Source organism: Gorilla gorilla, chromosome 13, assembly GCF_029281585.2.
Source record: "Gorilla gorilla gorilla isolate KB3781 chromosome 13, NHGRI_mGorGor1-v2.1_pri, whole genome shotgun sequence".
Taxonomy (NCBI): domain Eukaryota; kingdom Metazoa; phylum Chordata; class Mammalia; order Primates; family Hominidae; genus Gorilla; species Gorilla gorilla.
The window spans coordinates 58,054,458-58,064,887 of NC_073237.2; the positions used below are offsets into that span (position 1 = coordinate 58,054,458).

The 10,430-nt window shown below is 42.5% G+C and overlaps 1 protein-coding gene across 1 annotated transcript in view; it reads left to right on the plus strand.

Annotated features, from left to right (window-relative positions):
• GLDC (glycine decarboxylase) overlaps nt 1-10,154 on the plus strand; it is a 113,060-nt gene extending 102,906 nt beyond the window's left edge. Inside the window, exons 22-25 of the mRNA XM_004065375.5 lie at nt 2,450-2,545; nt 6,398-6,570; nt 7,839-7,919; nt 9,461-10,154. Of these exons, the coding sequence (XP_004065423.4) occupies nt 2,450-2,545; nt 6,398-6,570; nt 7,839-7,919; nt 9,461-9,604 (494 nt within the window). The 3' untranslated portion in view covers nt 9,605-10,154. The remainder of the gene's footprint in view (nt 1-2,449; nt 2,546-6,397; nt 6,571-7,838; nt 7,920-9,460) is intronic.
• The last annotated feature ends 276 nt before the right edge of the window (nt 10,155-10,430 follow it).

The window sequence follows — 10,430 nt, forward strand, 5'->3', positions numbered from 1 at the left end:
TTGAATCATACTCCTTACAATTTATTCCCCATCATTGTTAGAAAGCATGTTTTGGCTGGGCGCAGTGGCTCACGGCCTGTAATCCCAGCACTTTGGGAGGCTGAGGTGGGGGGATCACTTGAGCCCAGGAGTTTGAGACCAGCCTAGCCATAGTGAGACCCCATCTCTACAAAAAATACAAAAATTAGCTGGGCATGTGGTGCACACCTGTAGTCCCAGCTACTCTCAGGAGGCTGAACTGAGAGGATTGCTTGGGCCCAGGAGGTCAAGGCTGCAGTGAGCTGTGATGGCACTACTGCACTCCAGCCTGAGTGACGGGCGCTCAACCGTGTCTCAATTTCTTTTTTCCTTGAGACAGAGTCTTGCTCTGTCGCCAGGCTGGAGTGCAGTGGCATGATCTTGGCTCACTGCAACCTCCGACTCCTGGGTTCAAGCAATTCTCCTGTCTAAGCCTCCCAAGTAGCTGGGACTACAGGCATGCGCCACCACGCCCAGCTAATGTTTGTATTTTTAGTAGAGATGGGGTTTCACCACGTTGGCCAGGATGGTCTTGATCTCTGGACCTCGTGATCCGCCCGCCTTGGCCTCGCAAAGTGCTGGGATTACAGGCTTGAGCCACCGCGCCTGGCCCCTATTTCAATGTTTTTGAAGTTTTTTTTTTTTCTTCAAGCGTGGTTTAAAAATATGCAGTTTCAGTATATTCAGAGTATTACGCCCTTTATAGTTTTATTTTCAAACAAAACCACTTCTTTTTTTTTTTTTTTTTTTTTTGAGATGAAGTCTCGCTTTGTCTCCCAGGCTGGAGTGCAGTGGTGCCATCTTGGGTCACTGCAACCACCACCTTCCAGGTTCAAGCGATTCTCTCACTCAGTCTCCCGAGTAGCTGGAACTACAGGCACCCGCCCCTACACCTGGCTAATTTTTGTAATTTTTTTTTCGTAGAGACAGGGTTTCACCATGTTGGCCAGGCTGGTTTTGAACTCCTGGCTTCAAGTGATTTGCCTGCCTCAGCCTCCCAAAGTGCTGGGATTACAGGTGTGAGCCAATGAGCCCAGCTCCACCTCTTTGGTGTTTATTCATTCTATAAGAAGCAGAGCAGTTCGTAGACTGTCTTCAGGGGCTATTAATTACTGGAGCTATTCTTCACAGGCTTGAGAAGTTATGCTTGCTCTGAGTCTCTGTAAGTGGATTCATTTTTGCTGAGAGTGAGGAAAGTGGGTTAAGAAGAAGGAGTACATCATTATCTCATGAGTAGATACTTTCCTGGAAGGAAATTCATCAGTTGGTGGACCGTGGAATTTGGGAAGCCCCGGAGGAATATTGGTCTATTTATTAAAACGCTGACTTAATGGTTTATTCCTGATGTTGGTTGTGTGGTCAGTAGCTCATTCTGAGGAGCTACTGGCAGCCTGGACCTAGAGAAGAATCCTGTTTATGAACTACAGGTCAGATATCCCTAATCTGAAAATCAAACTTTTTCTAAAAATTTGTATTTATTTTTTTGAGACAGGGTCTTGCCCCTATTACCCAGGCTGGAGTGCAGTCGTGTGATCGCGGCTCACTGCAGCCTCAACTTCCCAGGCTCAGGTGATTCTTTTTTTAGTAGGGTTAGGGTTTTGCCATGTTGCCCTGGCTGGTCTGGAACTGCTGATCTAAAACGATCTGCCCACCTCAGCCTCCCAAAGTGCTGGGATTACCAGCATGAGTCACTGTGCCTGGCCTGAAAATCCAAAACTTTTGGGTGCCCACATGAGGCTCAAATAAAGATCTGTAATTTCAAATAAGGGATATGTCATTGGTAGAACAAAGTGAACTGGGTCGCACAGACTTTGGCCTCATTAACTCCTTGTTACTTACGGTATATTGTTTGACGTCGCGTATTTCTAATTCTTTGTTTGCAGCCTGAAATCAAAACATCAAAAAGTCCTTCAAAGAAACATAAAATTCTATATGTGTCTTATGGATATATGTTTAATATATCCATACCTATATATACGCAAAAGTAATTATTTGATGTTGAGGGTAAAGTTGCTGAAAAGTGTCAATGGCTCTAGAAATATTTTGTATAAAAGGATCAGGACTATACGACGCATTTAACTGTTGCAAGTAGATTTTATGTCCGCAGAATAGAAATAATCTCATCCCCAGACACCTCCGGTCATATGTTCAGTAATGCTCCCCACCTGCCATTAGCCATAATCAGGTTCACAGGTGTGTAGTGAGCTGAAGATAAGACACATCGGCACAGTGTGCTAAACATTTTTATTTGTAATAAGACTAAATGAAACCTTTATTGCCAATAATAAACTTACCCAGTGCCCATGGCTTCTTGGTCCTCGCTGATACACATAAAAAGCTGATGCACTTATTCATTAAATTACTTATTCATTTGTTTGGGTAAAACAATAAGCTGATGCTAATCTTGGGCTTAAACAACTTTCCTGAACAGGTTATGTGGGTCATGAATTTATTTTGGACACGAGACCCTTCAAAAAGTCTGCAAATATTGAGGCTGTGGATGTGGCCAAGAGACTCCAGGATTATGGTAAGTGGCTTTTGACATTCATGCCGCCGCCCATGCTGGCTGTGGACCACTTCCTAAAGCACAAATGGAAAATGCAGGCACCACAGTAAACTGATCTGGGGGATAAATGGGGAGCTCAGGGTTCTTGGCAACCTCCAAAATAATAGAGAAAAAAGTTTCCTTATGACTGCACTGGTCCTGCCCTTCAGAAGATATTAAAATATGCATCTTGAATCCATTAAGTGAAAGTGTTTATGTGAAAGTGAAGTGAAAGTGAAAGCCAAGAAAAGTGTTTATGATTAAAATTAAAACCCCTTTGAGTTGCAGTGAGTGTAGTGGTGAAGGAGACAGAGCAAGTAACCCATCGAAGTGGTAGAGACAAATGGCATTGGAGTTTTATAGCCACCTCTGTCATGGTGTAGCTGTTTCAGCTGCTTCTAGAGATGAAGAAATAAGTGTAGTAGTTTTCACAAAGAAAATGCAACTTTCTTTGAAGCATTTTGAAAGACACGGACACTTTACCTGTGCGTTAGTGGGTGTTCATTCAGCTCAGCTCACTACATTTTCCTAGTGAACAATGTTATTAATATTATAATATTAAGATCATATTACTTTTTTGGGGGTTGGGGAGACAGAGTCTCACTTTGTCGCCCAGGCTGGAGTGCAGTGATGTGATCTCGGCTCACTGCAACCTCCACCTCCTGGGTTCAAGTGATTCTCATGCCTCAGCCTCCCACGTAGCTGGGACTACAGGTGCACACCACCATACCCAGCTATTTTTTTATATTTTTAGTAGAGATGGGGTTTCACCATGTTGGCCAGGCTGGTCTCAGTCTCCTGAGCTCAGGCAATCCACCCACCTCGGCCTCTGAAAGTGCTGGGATTACAGGTGTGAGCCAGCATGCCCAGCCAATGTTACTATTATAATAATATGAAAATGATAATAATATCAAGGATCTTTCAATTCTCAGAAAGGCTAAGTTGGGGAGAACATTGCCATTCAATGGATATGGAGTCCTATCTGAGTTTTAATGACTTGTTTTGGGAAAAAAAGAAAAAAATCTTTTAAATTTAATAGTTTCACTACTGCATCATAATAGGAATCCCATGTGTGTGACTCACTCCTCTCTTGAATGAATGATCTTATTATGCAGTTACACTGATAATAGATGGGAAAGCCAGAGAAAGGCTTCATTAATGAAATTACCAATCCCATCCTCAAGATCTCTGCTTGGCAACTCTTGTAACCTGACAGTAGAACTCCTTTCCCCTGACAGCCTCCCGGCTAGCGATTGGGTAATGGCCGACTCAGGAAAACACACTCACTTTGTGGATGCCTTGCCTACTTCACACATCTAACTGCAACAGCATTTGCAAGGAGAGAGAGGAGGGGCTCACAGGGAGGTGGTAACTGAAGTTACCACCCAGTGTTTCTGAATCATGTTGTCTCCTGACCTCAATGTTGTTTTGAAGATTGATAGAACCGTTTCCACACTTGTCCAAAAGCCCAGAATTGTCCAGGTGCCTGGCACATAGTAGGCACTCAACACATAGTGTTAATAAATGAGAGACCAAATGAATAGCTAAGTCAAAAAACAATGAACATGACAACACAGTTTCCAGGTCTTAAGCATAACTGCTGAATGTGAATTTTTAAGGAAGAGAGCTGATAATCTGTTATTTAACACGCAGCTTCTGTATGAGTCTTTTCAGGCAATTTTGGGGCATACTGCCTTACCCAGCAGTTCCAGGCTAATTATCAGACCAATTATCAGAATCACCTGGCATGTTTTATGACTCATAGATTTTTGGACCCTACCTTGGACTTCCTGAATCAGGGTCCAGATGCAGGAATTTTTTTTGCAAGAACTTCTCAGGTGGTTCAAAATATGGGGACCACTACAGCAGGATATGTTGGACTGAATTTGCTCACACATGGAATTAAGGGCAGACGTGATAGGTAATCAGCTTGTTCTCTTAAAAAAAAAAAAATCCCTGTCTGGTTTGAGTGACAAAGGTGTATGTATTTACCAAAATTCATTAAATGGTACAGTTAGGATTTGTGCATTTCACTGTAAGTTTTATCACAAAAATATGTGAACAGATACTGAATTCTAGTCATGATATATATGCTGAAGGGTTTAAGAGTGAAGTGTACTAATGACTGCAGTGTACTTTGAAATGCGTCAGAAAGTAAGACGGATGGCTGGATGAGTAGATGTGATAAAGCAAACAACAGCATTGTAGAATCTAGGTGGTGGGTATATGGGTGCTCACCTACAGTCCTTTCAACTCATCTGGATGTTAGTGGTTTTTTTTTAATAGAGACAAGGTCTTACTCTGTCACCCAGGCTGGAGTGCAGTGTTGTGATCTTGACTTACTGCAGGCTCACCTCCTGGATTCAAGTGATTCTCCCACCTCAGCTTTCTAAGTAGCTGGGACTACAGGCACATACCACCACACCCAGCTAATTGTTGTATTTTTTGTAGAGACGGGGTTTTGCCATGTTGCCCAGGCAGATCTCAAACTCCTGGGCTTAAGCAATCCACTGGCCTTGACCTCCCAAAGTGCTGGGATTATAGGAGTGTGAGCCACAGCGCCTGGCCTGAACATTTTTAAATAAAATGTTGGTAGAGAATGTTTGAAATCATGCAGATGTGACTTTAAAGTACTCCATGTAATAATGATGCTCACCAGAATTTGAGAACCACTGCACATTGGGGCAAGATTAGTTCAGAGGTGTATCAACCTGGGAGTTGTTCTTCAGCTTTTAAAAGTTTCATAGGCCTGGTGTGGTGGCTCATGCCTGTTATCTCTGCATATTGGGAGGCAGAGACAGGCAGATCGCTTGAGCTCAGTAGCCTGGACAACATGGTGAATCTCTGTCTATGCAACAACAACAAAATTAGCTGGGCATGGTGGCGTGCACCTGTAGTCTCAGCTACTTGGAAGGCTTAGGTGGGAGGATCACTTGAGCCCAGGAGGTTGAGGCTGCAGTGAGCCGTGAGTGTGCCAGTGCACTCTAGCCTGAGCGATACAGCAAGACCCTGTCTCCAAAAAAAAAAAAAAATGCTTTATAGAAAAAATACAAGAAATGGAAAATGTTGTTTTTGATTTTTGTCCTGGAAATGTCTCTCTTGACTACGTATCTTGTTGCACTACCTTACATGTGAAAACCTTTGGAAACAGAAACACACTGAGCCTGTGTTCAATGTAAAGGCAAAGGCTTTCCACATACTGGCCAAACTTCAGTTTCCTTATCATACAAAATGGGGACAATAAGATTTGCTCCAGAGTCTTTAACACTTGTTATCTCATTATTTAACTTTTGATAAGCTATAATATTTTTATTTCTCTTAATTGCACATAATACATGATAATTACTGAAAGATTCTAAAATACAATCGAAGTGAAATAAAAATCCCAGTCTCATTTTCTGGCCATATTTAGAGTTAACATTTTATGTTTTCTTCAAGGCATCTTCCCTCATAAAATACACACATTTTATATAAGTACTTTATCCTTTTATTTATATATAGAAATGGGATATCATTATGTGGCTTGCTTTTTTCACTTAATATTTTTGAATGTTTAGCCAGTTTAACACATTTACGTACTTTTGAATGGTTGTCTATTTACTGTGTAGGTGCTCTGTAAAATTTGCTTATCTGATCCCACATTGTTGGATATTAGGTTGTTTCCTAAATTTTTCTTCTATAAACAGCACTGAGATGAGTCCCCAAATACATACATTTGCAAATGTATCTGATGATTTTCTTAGGATAAAATATAAGAAGGGATACGAACTTTTCTTCCAAACTGGGTAGGCCACTGACCTTCAGTGAGGCAAGCTCTCCTGTCTCCCTTTGCAGGATTTCACGCCCCTACCATGTCCTGGCCTGTGGCAGGGACCCTCATGGTTGAGCCCACTGAGTCGGAGGACAAGGCAGAGCTGGACAGATTCTGTGATGCCATGATCAGCATTCGGCAGGAAATTGCTGACATTGAGGAGGGCCGCATCGACCCCAGGGTCAATCCGCTGAAGGTGCGTAGGCCCTGGAACTTTGCTTGAAATGTTCCTTAAACTAGAAAATGATGTCTGGACAGTGTACCAGCAACTCCCGAACTCTCAACTGAGGATACTCTTCCCTAGAATAAGGTAATTCTTCTGAGAAGATGCAGTTGTTACTTTGAAGTTTCCATCATCTTGAACAGCATAGCAGTTACTCAAGGATGATGTGGTTGTGGAAGCTGTCCACAACTGTCTAGTTGGAGAATTTGTAACATTCTGCATCTCTGTTTGATGTACTGTAGTGAGATTATGGCATAAATAAAATTTACATATTCACATCACAAACTCTGTACAAGCATACATTCTTATATTAGAGCAGTTATCTCTGAGAAAACTGGATTGACATGGACTGGATGGTACAATGTTTATGCCCCATGTTGGGGAAAAGTTCGTTGGGCATTACTCTGCCGCTTCCAAAACATGTTAATTTTACACCTGGTCAGAGTCCTAAGTTTCTTCTTAGTCCAGATATTAAGCTGGAATATCAGGAGTGGAGAATACCATGAAGGCTGTGGTTGTGTCTTCATGGCTATAAGCCAGAGAACAAGTCTGATATGACTGCAGCAGCTGGGGCAGGTTCCCAAACTGCCTACCTGTAGGAGAGGGCAGGGACCAGTGACTTGCAGAAGGCAGGCACCTCTCTAGAGGTGAGTTCGCAGTCATGGAGGCATACAAGATGATTATGCTTACCACCATTTATTACTCTTTTCTCTCTGAAGACACCTGCTTCTTTCAGGATTTAGGCTATTTTTTTAAATGGCAATAAACATTTCAAAGAGCATAATAGTGAGTTATAATACAAGTGGATAATACCACTCATATGATGATATCAGATTTTAAAATGAGCCAAATTATGCTATATGCAGTTTATTAACATATGCAGTAATAGTATAAAAGCATGATGAGAATGGTAAACACCAAATTCAGAAGAGTGGTTAGCACTGGGACGGGGATATACAGGCAGCGCCAAACGTGTAGGTAATTTTTTCTAAAAGATGAAGCAAATATGACAGAATGCTCATTAGACTTTGCTGGGTGGTAGATGTGATGATTATTACCATAACGTTCTGATATTTAAAATATTTCACAATTACAAATCACATTGTACCCTCCTAAATTGAAAGAAAACAACAGCTTTCTCTGCCTGGGCTCCTGTCAGAAGATTGACGGTTGAGGTGCAGGGTGGGAGGAGAAGAGAGTGTATTGCCCTGACCCCTCCTCTGTCCGTGTCTCTGTCTCAGATGTCTCCACACTCCCTGACCTGCGTTACATCTTCCCACTGGGACCGGCCTTATTCCAGAGAGGTGGCAGCATTCCCACTCGTAAGTTCTCTGAATCTGAATGTGCCAGCTGGGAAGGCACGGGCCAGCTCCTATCCTGAGGGGTGTACGCTCTTAGCCTCATCATTACAGAAACCATATGTGGGGCACCTTGTGAAACAAGGGTCTTGAAGAGGAATGAGGAGCAAAGAAATTGGCTTTCAAAGGCGAGGTCACACAGTATCAACCACAGATCTGGGAACCCATAGGGAACACAGTGGGGGAAAACTGAATATGAGTCCTGCCCAGTGGACCAATGTGTTTCCCTCCACTGTGGGACACGGAGATGGCGCCCAATGCAACCTTCCTTTCCTTTCTGATTCTTATATGGAGGAGAAGGTTCTGTGTAGTCTGTTTGAGTGAGGTAGGGAGAAGGCTAAAAATGTGCCAAATTATGCTATGTGCTGTTTATGGATCTGTGCAGTAATAGTATAAAAACATAATGAGAATGGTAAATCCTGTATTCATTGGAGAGGAGAGGAAACAAAATGATGCTTTTTTTTCTTTCTTTTTTTTTTTTTTTTTGAGACGGAGTCGCGCTCTGTTGCCCAGGCTGGAGTGCAGTGGCATGATCCTGGGTTCACGCCATTCTCCTACCTCAGCCTCCCGCTGGGACTACAGGCGCCTGCCACCATGCCCGGGTAATTTTTTGTATTTTTAGTAGAGACGGGGTTTCACTGTGTTAGCCAGGAAGGTCTTGATCTCCTGACCCCGTGATCCGCCCACCCCGGCCTCCCAAAGTGCTGGGATTACAGGCGTGAGCCATCACGCCCAGCTGATGCTTTTTTTTAATCGTTCAAATTTTTATTTTAATACACAGTATGAGAAATTAACTTTTTTTTTTTTTTTTGAGATAGAGTTTCACTCTTGTTGCCCAGGCTGGAGTGCAATGGCACAATCTCGGCTCACCACAACCTCTGCCTCCCAGGTTAAAGCGATTCTCCTACCTTAGCCTCCCAAGTAACTGGGATTACAGGCATGCGCCACCATGCCTAATTTTGCATTTTTAGTAGAGATGGGGTTTCTCCATGTCGATCAGGCTGGTCTCGAACCTCTGACCTCAGCTGATCTGCCTGCTTTGGCCTCCCAAAGTGCTGGGATTAAAGGCGCGAGCCACTGCGCCCAGCCGAGAAATTAACTTTTAAATCAACTGAATTGTATGGAAAATGACATGGCAAATAAATTAGACCTATGTTAAAAGAGAAGGTCAGCAAAATATCCAAACTTAAGGATATAATGGGCAGATAAACATAGATTCCAAAGTCTTCTTTAAGCAGTTGAAGTCTTTCAAACACAACTTTGCTATAAACTGGTCCAGATATCAACAGCACATAGGGATGCTTAACAGGGGTGGTGATCAGGGACACGCCTCCTGGGAAATGCCTCTTTTTTTTAAATGGTAATGTAGGGTTGGATTTTAGGTTCTCAGAATATTTGCTGGGCTGATGGTGTCTTAGGTTGTGGGACTAGCATTGCCACCTCCTTTTCCCTAAGAGAAACCTCTCAGAACATCTCACAGCATTTCCATCTTTTGTCCTTTGCAGCCCTTCGTGAAACCAGAGAACAAATTCTGGCCAACGATTGCCCGGATTGATGACATATATGGAGATCAGCACCTGGTTTGTACCTGCCCACCCATGGAAGTTTATGAGTCTCCATTTTCTGAACAAAAGAGGGCGTCTTCTTAGTCCTCTCTCCCTAAGTTTAAAGGACTGATTTGATGCCTCTCCCCAGAGCATTTGATAAGCAAGAAAGATTTCATCGCCCACCCCAGCCTCAAGTAGGAGTTTTATATACTGTGTATATCTCTGTAATCTCTGTCAAGGTAAATGTAAATACAGTAGCTGGAGGGAGTCGAAGCTGATGGTTGGAAGACAGATTTGCTTTGGTATTCTGCTTCCACATGTGCCAGTTGCCTGGATTGGGAGCCATTTTGTGTTTTGCGTAGAAAGTTTTAGGAACTTTAACTTTTAATGTGGCAAGTTTGCAGATGTTATAGAGGCTATCCTGGAGACTTAATAGACATTTTTTTGTTCCAAAAGAGTCCATGTGGACTGTGCCATCTGTGGGAAATCCCAGGGCAAATGTTTACATTTTGTATACCCTGAAGAACTCTTTTTCCTCTAATGCCTAATCTGTAATCACATTTCTGAGTGTTTTCCTCTTTTTCTGTGTGAGGTTTTTTTTTTCTAATCTGCATTTATTAGTATTCTAATAAAAGCATTTTGATTGGAAGAATGCCTTTCTCTTGGTCTACTTTATAGTTTTACCACCATTACACCCTAGATTCAGTGGGAACTGAAGGGCAATAAGAACACTCAACCCAATAGCCATTGTTACATCATCAGTTTTGCCTTTGACTGGCTGAAGAAACAGTTGTCTTGGTCAACAGTGAAAACCACTTTGACCCTTTTTGTTGGAACTGAGTTAGAGTGCATGTAACTGTACTCCAGCTATGGAAGTTCAATCAAATAGCAATTTATCTTTTCTCATTTAAGTCCAGAGGTAATAAGC